The sequence below is a fragment of the Hibiscus syriacus genome, unplaced genomic scaffold, assembly GCF_006381635.1.
Source record: "Hibiscus syriacus cultivar Baekdansim isolate YM2019G1 unplaced genomic scaffold, ASM638163v2 tig00113124_pilon, whole genome shotgun sequence".
Lineage (NCBI taxonomy): Eukaryota > Viridiplantae > Streptophyta > Magnoliopsida > Malvales > Malvaceae > Hibiscus > Hibiscus syriacus.
Genome location: NW_024063444.1, coordinates 2,294,114 through 2,316,675, shown reverse-complemented (window position 1 = coordinate 2,316,675; position 22,562 = coordinate 2,294,114). Strand labels below are relative to the sequence as shown.

The window sequence follows — 22,562 nt, the reverse complement described above, 5'->3', positions numbered from 1 at the left end:
TAAAGTAAAAATAAACCTCTAAAATATGTCTGCTTTTTGTTTCAAATATTTAAATTATTTTCTATCAAAATAAATATTTAAATTATTATATGTAACCATTCTAACTTCAACAAGTTTTTTAGTTAGAAAAATTTTCAGCCAACGAGATGGTGGCATGTCACAAAATTAGATACTAATTTTGATAAAGAAAATTTAAGTACTTAAAATGGATACATATAAACGAAAATAAGTCAATCCCGACAAATATCCTTTTTGTTTTCTTATTTTCTTTATTTTGCTTAGATCTTCAGAGTCCTCATTTTTTAGTTCATTTCCGATCAAACAAAAGAATGGGAGATCAACTGGCGAGAGGAGAAGAATTCGAGAAAAAAGCAGAGAAAAAGCTAAGCGGTTGGGGTTTGTTTGGCTCCAAACATGAAGACGCTGCCGAACTCTTTGATAAAGCTGCCAATTGCTTCAAGCTCGCCAAATCCTGTAAGTCTCTGCAAACCTTTTCTATTAACTTAAAAAAACAATAATTATGTTTGTTTTCCTGAGTAAACGATTAATTAAATATTTTTGAAAAAATGAACTTTCGAGATCTTCTGATTAGTTTTGCGACCCAGAAATTGTAATCTATAGTTCGTTCCTTTTTAAGGAAATGTTGATCGGAGAATGGTTGGAAGGAAATGTATTATCCGAGATCTTTTGATTAGCGTTTCTATTGAAGTGAACGAAATTAGGATTTGGTCGCAATCGATAGTTTTATATTATTACCCTTCGCAATCGGAATTAGGAAATGTGATTGAGTCATTGTTTAATTCAGTTCAGAAAATGTAAAAATTAGGGTTACTTTAAGATAGGATTATTGATGAGTTACTCTATAATTCAATCTAATTCCTATTGGGTCGTTCTTTTTCGTTCTGTTAGAAAATATGAGATCTAGGGTTTCTTTAACATCGGATTATCTATTAATTACTTTATACTTCAGTATGTGCATTTGAAATTTGATGAAATTGATTACTTGGAAAGCTGTAATTCTAACCTCTTTTGTGTTTTTCTTTTCTCAAGGGGACAAAGCTGGATCAACTTATGTAAAGATAGCAAATTGTAACTTGAAAGTAAGTCCTTCGGTTTGGTTCTCTGTAATTAACTTTGATTTAAGATTGATTTTGACCCTTTTGTTTTATATATCTATAGTTAGACAGCAAACATGAAGCTGCTCAAGCTTATGTTGATGCTGCTCATTGCTATAAGAAAACAAATACAAAGGGTAAGTGCGGCGTGCATAGTATCTCCTAAAAGTTCTGAAAGTTTGACTGCATCAAGCCCGCAACTAATTTTATTCCTATGCAGAGGCTATATCTTGCTTGGAACAGGCAGTGAACATGTTTTGTGATATTGGAAGGCTCAGCATGGCTGCAAGGTATTATAAGGTATGGTTTATCCATTAATATGCATATCTTTCAAGGGAAAAGGGAGTTTATCATTCATTGTAATTGCTTACATATATGTGACGGCCTTTCATTATTGGATCATATACTTCTTTCATTTGTGTTTTTTCATAATTTCGTTTATCAGTGTTTTTGGTACAACTTGTAATGTCAAAGTTATAATTTGCTGCAAATTCAATGCTAAATGGTAAAAAAAATAACTTTTGCATTTAAAATCATAGTTTGACAACCCAAACTAAACATCTAAGAAAATGAAGCTTTTTTGGTTTGAAAGCTGGCTTTCGAATATATTGGTTATTACTTAACACCTACAAACTTTTATTATTTTAAGCACGTCCTTTTTTCTCATTTTAATTCCTTACAATCCCTTTTCAGTGCAATACTAAACACTTAATTTTGACCATATGTTTTAAAACGTTTTCCAACACATGTTTTTATATTAAGGGTTTTTCCCCCATCAATAATTCTAAACTAGCCTATAGTTTTGTTGAACATCCATGGCAATAACTTTGTATGGTGATGGTACATGCAGTTATTCATAGGCATGGGTGCTTTATGTGCAGGAAATTGCTGAATTACATGAGTCTGAGCAGAACATCGAGCAGGCCATTGATTTTTATGAAAAGGCTGCTGATTTCTTCCAAAATGAAGATGTATCAACTTCTGCCAACCAGTGCAAGCAGAAAGTTGCACAATTTGCTGCTCAGATAGAACAGTAAGTATGCTCAACTTCTTGTAGACACTGTTTATAGTTTTCTAGTGCTGTTGATGGTTTGTAATCAATGTTGGTGTTTTAATATGCTAAACAGTTCCATTAATACAGAATTTGGCAAATTTTTTAACAGCTCTACTTGTGATATTTCTCCAGATACCAGAAAGCCATTGAGATCTATGAAGATATAGCATGGCAGTCACTTTCCAATAACTTGTTGAAGTATGGAGTTAAAGGACATATTCTTAATGCTGGCATTTGTCAACTTTGCAAAGGTGATGTTGTTGCAATCACCAATGCTTTAGAACGATATCAGGTTGAATTTTAGCCCCTTTGACATGATAAAACCTTTAACTTAAACTGTTGTTATATTAAACTTATGTATGCATTTTCTTTCTTCAGGAGCTGGATCCAACTTTTTCTGGAACACGAGAATATAAACTATTAGCTGTAAGTTATCCTAAGGAAATGCTTATCAGTGGTGGCATGGTTTGTCATTTATTTTATTTTTACTCTAATTGTACTTGTGCATTCATGATATATCCAGTTCTTGCCTGACCTCTGAACAGAAAACTTGTTAAGTATATTATAAGATCCATTTACTTTAAATGGTAGTAATTTTTCTGAACATAAAACTTGTATTGTCTTTTTTTGTGACAGGAAATTGCTTCCGCCATCGATGAAGAAGATGTCACAAAGTTTACAGATGTCGTCAAGGAATTTGATAGCATGACTCCATTGGTATGTCAATCTCCGTTACAAATGCTTCTTGGATGAACTAGCGGACCAAAGGTCAAACTAGTTAGACTTTTAGTTCTGATTGAACCGGTTGAACTAGCTTGTTCATTTAAATGTGATTTTAATTATTTTAAAATGATTTTAACAATAAATAAATATTAAATGATTTTTAGAAAATATATTTGACTTAAAGTTGTTTTCTTTCATATAAATTTTAAGGTTCAATTCTCATCATTTTAAAAAATGAAAAAAAATAAAGATATACATTAAACCAGTCTTTTGTTTGGTTTTTTACTAGTAAAACTTTTTCCAACTGTTTCAGCTTATGTATGGTTTTATAATGTACTAGACCAGTTGGACTATTGGTTCTTTGTCCAACTGGTTCAGCCGGTTGGTCAATCTGATTCAACAACTCTGTGTTAGAGTGGCATAGAACCAACTCTAACGTGCTTTCTGTTTCCTTGAAATGCATTACAGGATTCTTGGAAGACAACCCTTTTACTTCGAGTGAAGGAAAAGCTGAAGGCTAAAGAAATGGAAGAAGATGATCTTACCTAAAAGAGGTTAATGTCGTAACAGTTTCTTGTTTTGGATTCCTTTTATGATGCTTGCTTTGCGTGTTATGGAGTCGTCTAATTATACTCTTTATACCCTAATGCGACAATCAGTTTATAAGATGTTTTACTTGTTTGACTTTAAATCTGAGAATATTATCATGCTGATGATTGGGTGAAGTTGAGGTTTGTAATTGAAAATACTGCCGTGTTTTGCTTTGATGTGTGAAAGGAGGGAAATCTAAATGAAGAATAAAGATGAAATATAAGCTGGCGTGCCGCAAATGTGAAAGAGATGGGCAACCCTTTCGCATGATCCGGCTACCCTTTGATGTTATTGAAATGAATTATTGCAGCCGTAGACAGAGTTGTGTAGGAAAATTCGGCTCTGTTATGCTGACAAACCGTGAGGCTTAATGGGTCAAAACGGGCAATATTTTGCAGGTTGGTGTAGATGGGTGATATTTAGGATTAGAGTTTGACTGGATAACCTGTGAACAAAATCATTAGACCTGATAAGTAGAAAGAGATGAATGTTTGGTGTGGTTCGCTGAGGCATTGGTGAGCCATATGGTTCATAAATCAGAAAAGAAGATATAGCCAGAGCTCGCAGAAGACAGTTTAGGAATATATTGCTTAGTTATCAAGAAGTCTAAGATCTTTCAATCAAGTATGTGCTACAAATGGACGAATCGAGATTGTAATATAAATACTCCGGCAACTTTGAAATGTATCATTCAAGAGAAATATAACGTCATAACGTTATCTGGAAATGGGAAAGAAATTAAATGGGCAACAGATTTAGTTAAGAACGTTGTTTATTTTCTTATTTAAAACTTAAGGTGCATAATTATTTGATATATTAAAGATATACGACGATGAGTTAAAATTGTATCAATTTTAGTTCCAATTCTTGATAAAGTTGATATTGTCGTAACATGTGTTGAGAATTTTACCGTAAAATAGTATCTTACAAGTTACAATCTGGACAAAGGTGAAGTCGACTAAAAACCATGGTTATCAAAACCGGATTGGCACGTTGAACCGTGAATCGGTGGCCTGTCCGGTTCGGTTATCTCACAAAAGCGGTTTGGTAATGAACCGGCTGAAAACCGGTAAAACCGGGATGAACCGGCTAAAAATCGGCAAAACCAGTTTGAATAGCCGGTTTATTTTTTATTTTTTTTAAAAAAATAAATCAAACGACGTCGTTTGTTCAACGAGTCGAGTCAAATTCGAGTGTTGCTGAGCTCGACTCGAACTCGAAAACTTTAAAAGTAAGCTCAACTCGAATAAAAAATTTACGAGCTAAAAATTATCAAATTCAACTCGAACTCGAAATATAATATTAAAACTTGAACTCAAAAAGGCTCGAACTCAAAAAAAATTAAAAGCTCAATTGAAGCAAAAAAATAGTTTGCAATGTGCTCACCAAAAGGCTCCATGATTTTGAATGTCAAATTACCTCTATTATTTATAGAAGTAAGTTTGGATGCTCTTCTATGTTTCTTAGCCATGTGAGATTGTTTTTTTTTTTTAAAAAAATTAAACCAAATGACATCATTTGTTATGAAATTTTTAAGTCTCAATTTTATTTTTTTGATTATAGTTATATAATTATATTTATTATTTAATATGTTGTACTTTAAATATTATGTTGTAATTGATTTGAATCATTTTGTTTTACTTGATTTTATGGTTTTTAATTTATATATGTTATGACTTGTGATATTTTATACATTTTAATATTGTAAACTTAAAAAAAATGTTACATATATATTAATATTGCTTTGAATATTATGTAAAATTAAAAAAAATTATTTTATATAAAATTCGGTTCAACCGCGGTTGAACCCGGTTGAACCAGTACTTTTACCGGTTCAATTTCCGGTCCGGTTTTAAAATCATTGCTAAAAACTTCTCTATTATATTAAAAATATTTAAGGGTAAATTACATGGATCATCATTGTACTTTGTTTTATTTTCTATTTCACTCATTGTACTTTAAATCTGTTCAATTTTCTCATTAAACTTAGCATAATTAGGATTTTTGGTCACTCGACCATTAAATATTTAACGGCGTTAGAACGACGTTACTTTAGAAAAACAAAATTTTCACCAAGATGACACCATTTTGCATTTATATAATAGCTCATTAGTCATTTATAATGTCGTTAAGTAAGAAAATAGCTAAGTGACAAAAAATGATAATTATGTAAGTTCCGTGAGGAAATTGAACAGATTTAAAGTATAGTAAGTGAAATAGGAAATAAAGCAAAGTACAATGATGATCAGTGTAATTTACCCAAAATTTAATTTTAGCCCTGTTTTTGAAAAAATACATTTTAATACGTTTGAAAAAATTGGATATTTCAGTTCGAAGTGTTAAATTAAAATATTGAATTTAAATATCTTTTAAATTCCTATCATTTTTTTTAATTAAATGAATTTATTCTTCTTAAAAGATAATTTAGTTTATAAACATTTCAGAAGATAATATGTTACAACATTTTTTTTTCAGTTTTCACAAACCACCATTAACAATTTTGCACTCCTTACATTTTTACCCATATTTTTATTCCTAGACAAAGCTATCTCCTTTTCATTTATGTTGATGGAATAAATTGGTTTCGTTGATCATTTACGATTCACCTCTTTTGATTTGAACAAAAAATCACAGTCGGTTAGAGATTAATTCATTGATCGATATTTTTCTTTAAAAAACGAAGAAAGAAGAAGGTTGGTATAAATGGGAGCTTGAATGAAAGAAAAAGAAATTCATCTTTTAGTCTTTCTTAAAGTATAAATATCTCGACTATAGGATAGCTGGTAACATATCTAAGGTCATCATCATGTTAATATGCTGACAGGTTGTGATACAACTATCAACCATCAAATTTGATTTCGAGGGTGACATGGTGTCTTCAAAAAAACTTGTAGAGGTTCCTCTCATTGGGTTTATTAGTATAAATTTAGTATTCTATCACAATTTTCAACATACACCAATCAGACATTTGAATTCTTGTCTCCTTTAATCTATTTATTTCTCATCATTGTTTTTCCGATTACCAGATTAAAGTTGGGGAAATATATTTTCAAGCAAAATTTTAATAAATTTTTTAAGAAGAGTAAAATATTCATCCACTTCAAAATTTGAGTATACAATTTCTTAAAATTGTGTTAAGACGTAATATTCATTTCGATGATAGCTTGAATTGACAGAAAATAAGAATTTATTCTTTTACCCCAAAAAAAAATTCAAGTGAGAAAATGATAATTTACAAATTTAAGTTCGGATGGTTTAGTTTCGTTTTGGTCTCTCTATTATGATCTAATTTAATATTTAATCATTATATTTTAATTTAAGATAATCTAATCCTCGGTTTTCATAATATTATTAATATAATATCAACTAAAATGCTTTGGCTTTATCTTAAAGCACTCATTCTACTTCATCGTGCTGGTATTCTTACATTAGAAATGTTGTTTTAAGAAGAAGAAAAAATCAAATCAATATTGTTATGGTTACAGTAAAAAAGGAAATTAATTTATTTATTTATTTACAGATTGTTTATTAGACTATAAATTTATATGTTGTCAACTAATTTCTACTGTTTCAGTTATTGGCAAGGAAAAATAATTAAAACCTGAAAAGATTATCACTTTATTAAAGGAGCACGCCATACTAATCTAAACAACGAAACTAAAAACTCTAAATGGATTTCCTTAATTTCCATATACAATTATCAACGAAATTTATCTCAAAATCGAATGAGATAATCACTTGGTGAAATTTGTTATACAATTAACCGGAGTCATCCCTAAACTCATAAATGGATTTCCTTAATTTCCATATCATTAATTTTGTATCATCTGATATAATTTTTGGTTGCGTCGTATAAAATATTTCACCAATTTTACTATTGAGAAACACAATTTTTGAAATCTAACCTATGTAACTCAAAATCAAATATGAGCAATAAGTATCATAATTATCTTAAAAGTCTTTCAATGAAACCAAATAGAAAGTCTCTACAAAATCAATGCCCTTTTTATAAGTACATCCTTTATATACAAGACATGCATTATACCTGTCAACATCACCTTTTGCATCCATTTTGGTTTTAAACATTCAATCACAACCAATTAATTTTACACCTTTAGGTAATGAGACAAGTTATTAAACTTTATTATCTTGTGTAAAACTTATACTCTTCTTCCATGACATTAAACCACTTATGAGAGTCGGAACTTTTATGGCATGACGAAAGTTGATTAGATTATACTCCATCATTCCACTGTCATCCTTATTTCTTGGAGAAATACAACATAATAATCTAAGTATTATTTCTCTTATCTCGTGGATCTTCTTAATGACACTTGTTCTCTGAGGTTGTTGAATTTGTTCTTCCGAAATGATTTCTCATCTTAAATGGAGAGTTGTTCAAAATAACCTTATTGAGATTCTAGATTCACTTCTTGATTAACGACATGCATAAACACATGGATATCATCAAAAGTGATAATGAGAATTGAGTTATAATCCAATTCTTCCTCAAAATCAATTCCTTAAACCTTATTTCTCTCTCCAAACTCAACATCCTCAAAATTAATATTATAGATCTCATCTTAAAAAATGTTCCTAATTATGAAATCATAAAACTTATAACCCCTAAATCATGTAGAATGACCAAAGTAGTTGCTTATTGTTTTATAATGTAATTTCTCCTCATATGTCCTAACTTATTACAAAGAGAACAACCATTTATAATATATTATTGTCTTTTTGAGTTGGACCCTTAACGACTACATTCTAATTTTATTTTTGCCCTTATCTTTATATGCACTTTTCAAGTGAGTACTTTTTAACTTATTATGCTTCAACCTTTTTTACTCTTGCACGCAATGAAAAATGAGCTCATTTAGAGTTCATTTCTCCCTTGAGTTGATTAAACTCTATAGGAAGTGATACTGAAATCACAAGAACAAGTAATTCTTTAGAAAAACTCGATCTTAAGTGTCTTAAGTCTTGAAGCAATATGAAACATATCCATAATGTACTCACTCACATTTCCTTAACCCTTATACTTTATAGACATCAAATAAGTCAAAATTGATTCATTTAAACCTTATTGTTTTTGGTAAACATTTTTTTTAATTTTGTTAAGGAAACCATTAGCCTTAGTAATTTTTCAGATTATGTACCCTAAAAGCTTCTAAAATATTTTACTTCATGACCACTAAACTTATGCAATTTAAACAAATTTCACCTCTCAATATCCAATTAAGAATTATATTCCACATGAGAGGTGGAAATTATTATTTCCTTAGTGCAAAGTCTATGTTCATAGAACCAAAACCTTTTATAAGTGTATTTTCTCATTCATTGAAATTTGTCCCATTAAACATGGGAATAAAATTAATATTAGCAGAAACTGTGACAACAAAAGAACTAGATGAACAAAATAAACAACAAGCTCACATAAGCAAACAATAAATTCAAAATAATGTCTCATTCCCATCACAAGATATCAAACACTACATCAATATCAAGTCTTTGGATAGTGGTATCAACAGTAAATGGTACTCTTGTTGTAGTAATAAAAAACTAACAATAAGCTATGTCAAACAAAAGATTAATCTTTTGACTAATGTAATGCTCACATAAAAAATACCTTATAATTGTCACATGTTATTTGTAACATCCGCAATACCGGGTTAGTGACTAAATTGAAAAGTTTCAGAATTTGGTGATTAACGTATAAGAATGAAATAATTTAATGATTATTGGAAATATATGATGAAGGTTATTTAGTAATTATTAAAGGAAATTAAGGGTTAAATGGTCATTTGACCAGAAAGATTTTATCTTTCTTTTAAAGGTGATATAAACGTGGGAAATGAGAAACATCCAGAGTTCTCTTCTCCTTTCTTCTTCTTCATACGTGGGAGAGCAAGGCAAAGGTGAGAGTTTTATTAGTTGATTATTATTTGAATTTTAAGTTTGGTTTTGATCTTTAGTTGATGGATAAACTTAAAGAAAGCTTGGGTTACGGTAAAATCAAAGAATGGAGGGGTTAAGGGAGATTAAAGATTTGGAGTTTTTATATGAAATTTTGGAAAAGAATTGATAAGTAGAATTTGAAGTTAAATTTGACTTGTCAATAGTTAAATTAAGAGATTTGGAGTGATATAAAGGAATTTAGAACATGTTGAAATTTGAGTATGATTATTGAATTTCATAAGAGGAAAGGTTTTTGAGAATTAAGATGGGATAAATGAGTACAAATGGGTTTAAGTATGTGTGTTTGAGTTTAGTATATAAACGAGGTTGAAATAGGAAGTGTTTAAGTTGAAATGAAGTATTTTTCGTGCTGAAAATGTAATTCTGGGCTAGGGGAATCGGTACCCATTCAAGGGGAACCGATACCCCTTCAAGCGAATAAAATTTCTAGAATGTCATGGGGGAACCGATACCCCCACAGGAGGGAACCGATTCCCCCTAAAGGAAAATTGTAAATATTGGTTTAATAAGTTCGTTTAAGTTGCTAGTATCAAATTACAAGGTGTAGGTATCTAATAATTGTCTTAAAATGTATAATTATGTAGATTCAGAGCCTAAACGAGTTCCGGAATCATTGACAAGTAAGATCGATAAAAAGGGAAGATAAGAGATTGGAATGGACTAGTGAGGCCATGTGAGTGCATACAAGTTAGTTTATGATGTTTAATGGAAATAAGACTTGCGACGAGTCTATTTCCTATATTATAATGCATTAATTTATGATCATAGGTATATGTTTGATTTGGGTATATGTGATATATATTACAATATGTGTTAAATGATTGTGTGAATACATGTATTATGATAAGTATAGGAATTAATATGAATGGTCTATATGATTGCATGTGAATGTGAAATAGGTTATATGATAAGTGACCATACATGTTAATAGTATAAGTGATCAATTATAAGAATTAATATAATAGATTTATATGACTACATGAGAAAGGTGATGAGTTAAATAAGATTAGACTATAGAGTAATATGAGAATAATATATTAGTGAAGGGAATTGAGTATAAATGATGATACCAAACCATAAAATAAGTATTTACTTATAGGATAATATGATATTATATGAATATAACATGTAACTTTATGAGGAAGAATTGGGTGTTATATGATTTAAGTATGAAAATGATCTATGCGTAAGTAAATTACGTGATTATGTGACTATGTGTGAAATAGAGTAAATTAGGTAAGTATAAGGTATGTAAATATATGGCTATGGAACAAAGTATGTAGTAATAATAATACAATGTTATTTGATTTATGATTTTGATATGTGCATGGATACATGAAATGGATATAGGTTATTATATATGTTACATGATTATATGCATGTGTGATATGTGCTATGAGACATGCCATTGTGAAATGAAATAAGCCAAGTGACTATATGAAATATGTGATTGTAAGATCAATGATAACATGTACATGTGGTACGTGACAGAAAGGAAATGATATGAATAAGTGAAGTGAACTGTTATAAATGTCAATGCCCATGTTATGTGTCATGAGAGCTAGGGGTATAGTTGGCATGCCAAGAGTCGAGGGTCTATGTGGTCCTTCGGGACATATATGTATTCTTTGGAACATGTGTGAAGTCTAGTGAGACACATACTTGATCCTTGGCATATGTATATGATTCTTAAGGAATGATATGTGGTCCTTCGGGACATATATGTATTCTTTGGAACATGTGTGAAGTCTGGTGAGACACATACTTGATCCTTGGCATATGTATATGATTCTTAAGGAATGATATGTGGTCCTTCGGGACATATATGTATTCTTTGGAACATGTGTGAAGTCTGGTGAGACACATACTTGATCCCTAGTATATGTATATGATTCTTAAGGAATGATATGTGGTCCTTATGGACATTATTATATGGCACTACGGTGCAATTCTACGCGGCACTACGGTGCAATTCTATGTGGCACTTCGGTGCATTTATATGAGATGTGGTGACAGCATTAGTGCACAACCTCCATAAACTCACATATCTATAGTTCTCACATATGTACATGGGCTAATCAAGAGATATAAACAAATATATGTTAGTGATATGATAAATGTATTACAAATGATATGATGTTGTGTGTATATAGTGTTTGATTGAAAAGGTTAAGCATAAAAGTATGTGATTACATGATAAACTGCTAATGATGATTTATGTGTATGTATTTATTTATTGTTAATTAATCTGATATGATTTTACATGATATGAGGAAATCATGTAATTTGGTATAGCATGATAGAACAAAACATGCATATATTGATATATGTTATAAAGTGCATTATAAGTTTTTATGCCTCACTAAGTCATAGACTTAGCGTGTGATTGCTTCACACGTAGGTTACAGAAGCTAGAAGAGAAGCGAAGAAGAGTAATACAGGTCAGCATCTCCCTTACAATATTTCATATCAGAAAATAGATGAGTTAAATGATTTTTGTTATTTTGAATATAGTTGGCATGTACTAATTGATTGAATTAAATATGCTCTGATCGATTTTGGTTTTTTTTGTGGTCAATTTATGTAAATAAACCACTTTTACTTTAATGAAAGCTTTAAAGTTTCTTGAATTTGGTCAAGAGTTCAAAGTTTGAAAAGTCAATGTGACATCTTAGACTCGTATCTGGGTCGGGTACGGGTTGGGGGTGTTACATTATTACCACAGGTGTCGCTTGAAATCCGGCCAAATATTAACATCCCCTTGAGCCAGTTAATAAACACATGAATCACAAGAAACACATAATCATCTTGATATTTTAAATAAATCAATTTTTTATATTTTAGTTTGCATGGAAACCTTATGAAAACTATATTGTTTTCAAATCAGCAATCACCAATGTGTAGTGAACACAATGCACTCTATTAGACTTTCATAATAATTCAAATAATATTCAATGATGAAAAACATCCAAACCCATGAAAGCATAATACGACAACAATAAAGTTGTAGCAATTTAGAGCCTCGGGGATCAAGTCACCGACATGCCTTAATCACCGATAAAGTTAAAAAAATAACAGCCACATAAAAATATAAATAAACCCTAAATGTTATGCAATCAAAATTTATAAGAATCACACTAAAATTTTATACGGAAATTTAATCCTATAAAACATCAATTTTTTAAAAAAAATAGTTGATTCTCAATAATTTCAAACGATGAGGTTATGATGTCACTTGTTAGAATCAAATCGTGATAAATATGAAAATTAACAGAATCTAATCATGTCAAATCGCTAAAAATAAATACTATTTTTGGAAGCATACCTGAATTAATTGATATGTTGAAATCTTTGAGTCTTTCTTTGGTTGTGATCTTCTAAGAAGATATGTTTGCTCTTGCATTAAAAACTCTCTGACGGATATAAGAATAATACAAGTTGTAGATTAGTGAAACCGTTAAAACAAGGCTGTGATGTACGAGCATCCTTAAATATCGGGTGTGGATGAGGTGAAGGTTGCATGGTCTTAATCTTCTTTTAACCTTTGGTTTTAGCAACTTGTTTTGTCCTCTCGGTTAAATGGCTAAGACTGGTTTATTGTATTTCGGAACATTTAGATTTTTCGCTGAACTGCAAATTTTATTCTTGAGCAGGAGAGAGACATTTAACCATCTAGCAAGTTGGTTGAAGGATGCACGGCAGCATGCAAATCCAAACCCGACAATCATGTTCGTCGGGAACAAAAGTGATCTTTCTCACAGGAGGGCTGTTAGCAAAGAAGAGGGCGAACAGTCTGCAAAGGAGAATGGTCTTTTCTTCTTGGAAGCATCTGCTAGAACAGCTCAAAATGTTGGGGAGGTAAGTATTGCCCTCCCTAATTGGTACATTGTATTGTTTATATCTAGCACTATTGTTTTAGTTAGACTCGAGAATGAGTGATGGACAAGGTATGCTTACTTTTCGAAGTTCTTCAGTATAGTTTGAAAATCATACCCCCCATACGATGATCGAACATGTCGGATACAAGAATTTTGGTTCATTTACTTTTAAGGAAAATGAATGTCAGAATGACATTGCATAAAGAACGGTTTTAACTAAAATTCGGAATCTTCTAGGCCGTCATAAAGACTGCACTACAACAAAATTGTTCTACAGTGACGTTTTGATAGTAAACGCCTAACTTTAAACATATAGCGGCGTTTCCATTCAATATGCCGCAATAGGGTTTATATATAGTGACGTTTTTTCAACAAACGTCGTAACAGATAGTACTTTAGCAGCGTTTTTATAAAAATGCCGCAATAGGGTTTATATATAGTAGCGTTTTTACAACAAATGCCACAACAGTTAAGTACTTTAGCGGTGTTTTTTCAACAAACGTCGCAATATAGATGTATAGCATTATTTTTAGCGGCTTTTTTATCAAACTCTACAAAATACTCTTATTTTAGTGGCATTTGTATACAAACGCCACAACAGAGTAGTACTTTAGTAGCGTTTTTCAACAAACGCCGCAATAGAGTTGTTAGCGACATTTTTTGATCAAATGCTGCAAAATACTCTTACTTTAGTGGCGTTTGTATACAAACGCCGCAACAGAGTAGTACTTTACTGGCGTTTTTAACAAACGCCGCAATAGAGATGTCATTTAGTGGCTTTTTTAATAAACATCGCCATAGTGATGTACCTTAGTGGCGTTTTATTATAAATGTCGCGATTGTGCAATCCTTTAACCCATCGGGTTCCAAATCCCTATTTGTTTCATTCAAAATTTCATAACATTCCTTACAAACGGTAGGAACCCCTACGAAGTCACCCCCGGGCAACCATCATCACAAGCGCAGCATCACGCAGTCATTGCCTGTTTCCTGTCAGCAACAGGTATGTCTCTCTTCTCCGTCGTCGTCGCCTATTGTTTGTGGATTTTTCTTGTATCGCGCAAATGCTATTTGTGTTATGTTGTTAGTGCTATTCGTGTTTTTCTTGAATCCAAAAAGGGTTTGAGATAGCTTCATTGTAAGATTTAGGCTCAACTAAACGAGACGTAGAAGAAAGAAACAATTGAGTAAAGGAAGGTGAGAATATGAAATATAAAAGAAAATAGGGTATGTACCTGGAAGTCGAGTAGAAAATAGGCTCAACTAGGCTCTTTCCTGACTCTAACAGATTGTCTAGGAATCAAAACCACATCGTCAACAAGGATTGATCAGAAACAGTAGACTCAAGATAAGGAGTAGGATCACTAGTTGAGGCCCGTGGGGAAGGACAAACCGATTGAGGTTGAGAGGGAAAAAATCGAGGAACATAATTCAATAAAAAGACTTTGAATATGAAGAAGTATTATCAACAACTGAATGAGTAGATGGTGAAAGAGTTATTATCAAGAAATCAGAGTCATGAAAAGTCGATTGTAAGGGAAAAAACAAAATCATTGGGAACAGAAAACTTAAAAGGAAAATGATCTTCATGAAACCTAACATTTCGGTTAACAAAGAACTTATTGATCTCAAGATTAAAAGGGATATACCCTTTTTGCATGGAAGAATATCCCATAAACATAGATGGTATGGCTTTGGGAGAAAATTTGTCACTATAATTCACCTGTAATACAGGCAACCAAAAACACACATATGGGAAAGGTTGGGAGTTTTTTATGCAAGGTTTCAAAAGAACTTTTCCAAGTTAGAACAGCAGAAGGAAGCCTGTTAATAATGCAACAGGTTGTACTAACGCACTCTCCCTAAAATTTAACTGAAAGATTTGATTGAAAAACAAAGAGGTCGAGCTACCTCTAACAAATGTTTCTGTTTTCTTTCTGCAACATCATTTTGCTGTGGGGTTCGAACACAAGATATATGATGAATAATTCCAAGTGAATTAAAGAAAGTAGAACATTCGAAATTGAAAATTTTGATTAAGTTTGAACAGAGGCATAAAACTGCTTAAGGAAAAGGACATCATCTGTTTTGAGCCTCAACAAGAAGATCCAAGTCATTCGAGAAAAATCATCAACGACGGTAAGAAATAATCTATGACCACTATGTGTGGATATAAGATAGGGACCCCATAAATCCAAATGGAATAACTCGAAAGGCTTTTCAGATCGTAAATTACTAATAGGGAAGGGTAACCTAGACTGCTTTGCTAAAGGACATATAGAGCACTTATGTATGTCATCATCTTTTATCTTAACAGAATGCAAAAAATGAACTTTTGCTAAAGTTGAAGACCTAGTCTTGCATGCTAGACTTTTGTTTTATTAAAGGAACTTGAAGTACTACAGAAATTCAGGTAAAAGGTTATGCTACAATTAAGCTCTTTTGTATCGAGCAAATGTTATTCGTGTTCTTTGGATTCAAGAAAAATCTCATACTCAATTGTTCATTTTCATGCTATTCGTGTTCTTTGTGGGTATATTGTTCAAGTCTATGGCTAAATGATCGACTGGCTGTTAATAAGCTTGTTAGTAGTTTGACAAAGGGAAGTGTTCGCTCACCATTAGCTCAATATCACTTGATACGTTATACTAGTCAGGTATACACCATCTCCAATATGTTTGCCCATCATTCTTCCTATTGATACGTCATTCTCCGCTCACCATTATCTTTTCTCCCATTTTGGATGTTTTCACCTTACTTGGTCACTGCAAAAAAAATGTACTAATATGCACTTTACATGTTTCATATATCAGTGTAATATAAGCAATTTTTTGCTGAATTTTACTGAATTCTATAATGTATCACTTTTTTAACATATGCTGGGTGGAAATGTTCTTGCCTCATTATTATTGAGTTAAATTACATACTTAACTTGGGGGACTACTAGGGTCCAATAAGAGATTTATGAGATATGTAACTTGACATAATCTTTTATAGTTGCTAATCTGATACACATTTTATAGAGACATATCCTTAGTGTAGCTTGTATGTGCAGCATGAATGATGATACTAAATTTACTCTCATGTGTTAGGAGCAAATCGATATTTAGTGTTTTCTCTTATTCTATCATTGAGTAGTAGTTTCCATAGGCAAAATAGTGTTTTCAGAAATTGAACAGCAAAATTAAGCTAAATCTGGTTTCAAACGGTATGTAATGTTGTACTGAACATTGACTTCTAGATGTGGGATATGACATAACAATATAGTTAGATTTTATATTTTAATTGATTAATTTATAATGTTATCATTTACATGTTGATGTCGTCGAATATATATATTAATAGTATTGTTGTCGGTAGTTACTAATATTGTTGTTTGTTTATTGCAAATATTATGCCTATGAGAAAATTAAATGATATGCGTATTGTTCGAGCTCCTTAAGAGGGGAAGAAACAAATAATGAAGAGTCGATTGGTGTTGGATCTACATAACTTCCGAATACAATTGAAGAAACTGTAGAAATTGAAGGTAATGTTCGACTCTTTATTTAAATACTGACTGATTTTCTTATTGACTTTATTTTGAAAACATCCATAAAATTATTTCTTATGTAGTTAAAAATGGTCAGAGGCACAAGAGTATAGGTCGTACGATAATGAAGGAATTGTATCAACTTCCTCTTTGGGACTGCGTGAGAGTTTCAAGTAACGATGTCGGTCAACCTATTAGGACAGAAGCACATGTTCTATCAAGTTACCTAGACATTATTGCACCTAGTCATCGAAAACATTTTCTTTAAACTAAAAGCTTACTGTCTTTTACTATCTAAAATATCAATGAGACTTCAACTCAGTATAAAAGTCTGTAGATGTCTAAATCAATAAGGAAACATATGCTTATATGTTATTTGCATGTTCTTCAGCATCTGGTAGCACTGTATTACTAAACTTCACAAAACTCACTCATTTACTTACCATTTTAGGTTAAAAGGATCAAACTAGTGCAATTATCGACATCAGTAAGAGAATTCTACCGACGTTGCTTGGTGAGTACGGTGCATGTGAATAAGAGGCATATAGTTTGTTTTTTATTTTTACATTTGAATCTGAAATATGTTTTATTTCAGAATATTGTTAAATTTTACTTTTGTATTTATAAATTGTTTTTATGATTTTACATGTTTTAACAAAAAAAATAATTTTTCCGAGATTTTTACGGTAGGTCACTACGGTGGTCCTAATGTGACACCTCAGATCAGATCGGATCACTCACATCAGTATGTGGGTGTTACAATTACCGTCCCCCAAGTCCGATAGCAAATCTAGATCGCAAGTTGTTTAATGTTCGAGTAATGATTTGCAATCTCGGATCATCTTCGGGTGTCTCTCGTTCCTACACAATCGACAAAATAAATATTAAATTTAATTGTTGAGCAGTTTAACCAAACTACTATATGAATCACTTACTTTTAGGCTATTGTAATAAGCTTCCACTGCAGCAAGAGAGGGAACTACATTACGAGCCTGCATTAGGTCCCATATATAGTTTGCGTTTGTGTATCCACCCGTCTGTGTCGGAAAACATATCAAGTTATGCATATTGAACGATGACAGTCCCAAAAATGTCTAGCAACTTAAGTATTTGCTTACCTTCTCACCCGCGGCTGCAAGGAAGAGATCACTTCCGAATTTAGCGTTCAAGAGAAAGTTTCTTTTAGTCATATTGACCTGCACATTCGAACCAAAGAAAACCATAGGATTTAACATGACTAAAAAAAATCAGGATATCTGAAAGTTAACGAGTCAACCAAGATGCGTCATACATACCAATGCTTCTTGAGCAAGTTCCATTCCTCTAGGAGTGTAACCCACTATTGCTCCCTGAAGAAGGTCTGCAAACAAAGAAATTGCAGTAACTTAATAATTATCCGACTTCACCTAGATTGAACTGCATACCATTAATCATATAAAAACATTCAGACAAGCATCTTCTATGTTGTTCCAACTCTTCATTTTTCTTCAAATATTCACCCTATAAATACATTAAAAAGCTTAGAAAATTTTGAAGATACCTGTTCCGGACTTGTACTCATATCGAAAAATAACACACAAGTCCAAGTTACATAGTGTCGTAACCGGTTTTCGTCCGGGCACGAATTTTTTTATTTGGCGGAAAAAGTGGTGTGAATAAATGGTTTTTAAAATAATTTGGGAGTCGCCATCAGCCTTTTGGGTCAGGTAGGTTGAATACCTAAAAATCATCCTTTAAAAGAGTTTTTAAGAAAACATCGATTAAAAGATAAACTGATCTGCGTTTTAACCAAAAATTCGTTCTTTTTAATAATAAAAAGGGATTCGTGGTCGGTTACGTTTAGGGAAGGATTAACACCCCTACAACGCCCAAAATTGGTACTTTTTAATTAAAAATTGTCTCTATTATTAGAAATTAAAAATTCAAAATATATTTAATTTATAATCCTATTATTTTAAGTTTATTAATATAATTTTAAGAAAATATATTAAAATATATGTATGTATATATATATTTATAAATAAGATATTTATTTACTTGGAAATATCAGAAAAGAGTTTTTAGGTACCTTAAGACAACTCTTTTCTTTGATATTAAAAAATAAATAAATAACTAAAACATTTAAAAAATTTATTTTAATATAGTAAGATATTTATTTATTTAAAAATATTTAGAAAAGGGCTTCTAGTTGCTTTAAGACAGCTCTTTCCTTCAACATTAAAAAATAAATAAATAACAAAAATATTTTCTTAAAATAATAATAGAATAAAATTTAAACATATATAGTTCATAAATAAGATTTTTATTTCATAGAAAACAAAATAAATAAATATTATTTATTATATATTTATATGACTAAGATAATAATAAAATAATAATTGAAGCAATAATTGAAATATAAAAGTAATAATAAAATAATATTGAAAATAAATAATGATTAAAAGAAATTAAAATTATAAAATTAAATTGTAAAGTATATAAAATAAAAATTATCGAACTATTATAAAATAAAAAAAACATTAAGGACTAATTATGGTATTGGCCCTAAATATATATAGCTAAAATAATTCAATGCAAAAGCAGAGATTTGGTTTACACGATTGAGGGTAAGTATACTTTTCCATTTAATCAACATCAAAAGTCTTATAATAAAACAAAAACACTTTTTCAACTACAACTATTTTAAAATTAATACGTGATTTAAGGAAAAATATATAAGTAACTATAATTTAAAGTATTGGAACATATAGTGTAATAAAAAATTAAAATTGCAATTTAAAAGTGACTAAAACAAATAAAAATTAAAACAACAGGAATAAAATGTAAAATATCAAAATTTAATGAACATAATTCAAATTATTATAAAATTATAATTACTAATAGTGTAATTAGCCCCTAATTACTAATATGTGATTAAAATAAAACTTAATTAAAATTAAAAGCTTTAACAAAAAAAATAAAAAATATAAGTGCTAATAATGTAATTTAGCCTTATTAATTATTGAGAATTTAAACTGAAATTTATCAAAACATGAGGGACTAAATCTAGTATTTAATCTAAAATATATGTATACTGGTATGGACTAAAATACGATAAAATAAAATTCGAATATAATATTAATATGTTCATAAATTGATTTCAGTGGCTAAAATGGAAGTTTATAAACTTCAGGTGACTGTGCGTGTAGTTTAACTATTTTGAAATTACATCCAGACCCCTCATCAAAACGACGTTTTGATGAGGGTATAAATAGCCTAAAAACCGGTTCCCTTGAGCCATTTCTTTCATTTTTCCATTTAAAATAAAATTATTTAATAATAATAATAAAATAATTATAATTATAATTATTATAATAAAAATAATAGAACCGGGATAAAAATTTAGTGTCTTCAGCTGTCCCTCTTTGCCCATTCTTGTGTTAACAAGAATAGGGCAAAGACGAAAAGACAATAAATTTTTATTCAGTTGATTTCTCTTAATTAAGAGGGCAATGTTGAACAAGTTCATCTCATTATGAACTCTTTCACTGGGGATGACAATTCATCTCCTTCTGTGATGTAATCTAGCAAAAGGTTTGAACAAGTTCTTCTAATTATGAACTTCTTCTGGAAATGGTGATCCTTGAAAGAGGTGTCATTGATTCAACTTCATATGTGATAAATTAAGGCAAGGTTGAACAAATTCTTCTCATTATGAATTTCTTCTCCTTCTTCAGATGAGTTCTTCTCATTATGAACACTTCTGGAAATGTTGATGTTGATCTATCTCCTTCTGTGATAGAGTCAAACAAAGGTTGAACAAATTCTTCTTATTATGAACTTCTTCTTCCTCTTCAGATAAGTTCTTCTCATTATGAACTTTCTCTGGAAAAGTTAATTCATCAAGTGATGAATTCAGGCAAAAGGTTGAACAAATTTTTCTCATTATGAATTTCTTCTTCCTCTTTAGATAAGTTCTTCTCATTATGAACTTTCTCTGGAAATGTTGATCTATCAAGTGATAAATTCGAGCAAAAGGTTAAACAAGTTCTTCTCATTATGAACTTCTTCTTCCTTCTTCAGATGAGTTCTTATCATTATGAACACTTCTGGAAATGTTGATCCATCAAGTGATGGATTTGAGCAAAAGGTTGAACAAGTTCTTCGCATTATGAACTTCATCTTCCTTCTTCAGATGAGTTCTTCTCATTATGAACTTTCTCTGGCAATGCTAATCCATCGGGTGATGAATTAAAGCAAAAGGTTGAACAAATTCTTCTCATTATGAACTTCTTCTCCTTCTTCAGATGAGTTCTTCTCATTATGAACTTCCTCTGGAAAAGTTAATCCATCAAGTGATGAATTCAGGCAAAATGTTGAACAAATTCTTCTCATTATGAATTTCTTCTTCCTCTTCAGATAAGTTCTTCTCATTATGAACTTTCTCTGGAAATGGTGGTCCATCAAGTGATGAATTTGAGCAAAAGGTTAAACTAGTTCTTCTCATTATGAACTTCTTCTTCCTTCTTCAGATGAGTTCTTCTCATTATGAACACTTCTGGAAATGCTAATCCATCGGGTAATGAATTAAAGCAAAAGGTTGAACAAATTCTTCTCATTATGAACTTCTTCTCCTTCTTCAGATGAGTTCTTCTCATTATGAACTTCCTCTGGAAAAGTTAATCCATCAAGTGATGAATTCAGGAAAGTTGAACAAATTCTTCTCATTATGAATTTCTTCTTCCTCTTCAGATAATTTCTTCTCATTATGAACTTTCTCTGGAAATGGTGGTCCATCAAGTGATGAATTTGAGCAAAAGGTTAAACAAGTTCTTCTCATTATGAACTTCTTCTTCCTTCTTCAGACGAGTTCTTCTCATTATGAACACTTCTGGAAATGTTGGTCCATCAAGTGATGGATTTAAATCTTTGCTAAAATCTTTGAAGTTCTTGTCAAATATTCAACATGGGAAAAATGAATGAAAATGCACCTATTTTTGCAAATGCCTAAATATGATGCATGAATGTTAAGTTCATCTTTATTTGATTTCAAAGTGGTGAACTCGGTCTTCCTTCACTTTGGTCAAAATTTCATTTCAAGCTGGCATTTCTGATTTGGAAGAGCAATCTTTGTGTCTTCATTTCTTTATTTGCATCAAAGTCTCAGAAGAAAATGTTTCATTTATGGAACTCTTGTCGAAGTCAGAACTATGACCTTGATGCCCCATTTTGTCTTGGATAAAACCAACTTTCTCTGCTTGGACTTGTGCAGAAATTCAATAAAGCTTTCATCTTTGAAAAGAGAATCTATCATCTTTGAAGAGTATAGATGTAGATATGTCAAACACTGCAGAGGTTAATTAGGAGAGTAGAGTCTGTTCTGATTTGACTCTTGAAACACATCACAAGGAGGATTTATCCTAATTCCTTTCATGTCTTCACATCTAATCAGATCTCGAATAAGACAACTTGGACCATATCATGTCGAGATGTTTAACAACATCCTGTCGTTCAACATTAGTTGGCTCCACTAGTTTCTTGTTGTTAAAATTTCTGTTTCCCTTCAATGGAAAGAAATATTCATCATGTCTCACTTTTGACCTTGGGGTTGAAGAAGACAAACTTCATCTTGGATCCATAAATGGAAATACCATATGATTGCAACATTGGTTCAGTACCAGAATAACTGGTTCATAAAATATTTGACAACA

At 31.1% G+C, this 22,562-nt stretch overlaps 3 protein-coding genes across 3 annotated transcripts; 2 read left to right on the top strand and 1 right to left on the bottom strand.

Moving 5' to 3' along the window:
- Positions 1-329: 329 nt before the first annotated feature.
- LOC120185640 (alpha-soluble NSF attachment protein-like) lies at positions 330-3,701 on the top strand. The gene is made up of 9 exons (XM_039189809.1): positions 330-474; positions 1,051-1,100; positions 1,180-1,252; positions 1,336-1,415; positions 1,997-2,148; positions 2,302-2,461; positions 2,548-2,595; positions 2,806-2,886; positions 3,361-3,701. Exons 1-9 carry the CDS (start codon positions 330-332, stop codon positions 3,439-3,441), a joined length of 870 nt encoding a protein of 289 aa, XP_039045740.1. The 3' UTR covers positions 3,442-3,701.
- Positions 3,702-13,041: 9,340 nt separating this feature from the next.
- LOC120185752 (ras-related protein RABB1b-like) lies at positions 13,042-14,471 on the top strand. Its single transcript, XM_039189885.1, has 4 exons — positions 13,042-13,320; positions 13,382-13,409; positions 14,261-14,343; positions 14,460-14,471. Exons 1-4 carry the CDS (start codon positions 13,042-13,044, stop codon positions 14,469-14,471), a joined length of 402 nt encoding a protein of 133 aa, XP_039045816.1.
- A 3,163-nt stretch (positions 14,472-17,634) lies between these two features.
- Positions 17,635-18,353, bottom strand: LOC120185750 (pentatricopeptide repeat-containing protein At4g35850, mitochondrial-like). The gene is made up of 5 exons (XM_039189884.1): positions 18,323-18,353; positions 18,164-18,232; positions 17,991-18,109; positions 17,808-17,909; positions 17,635-17,733 (listed from the first exon to the last, which is right to left on the bottom strand). The coding sequence occupies exons 1-5, from the start codon at positions 18,351-18,353 to the stop codon at positions 17,635-17,637; spliced, it is 420 nt and encodes a 139-aa protein (XP_039045815.1).
- Positions 18,354-22,562: the final 4,209 nt, after the last annotated feature.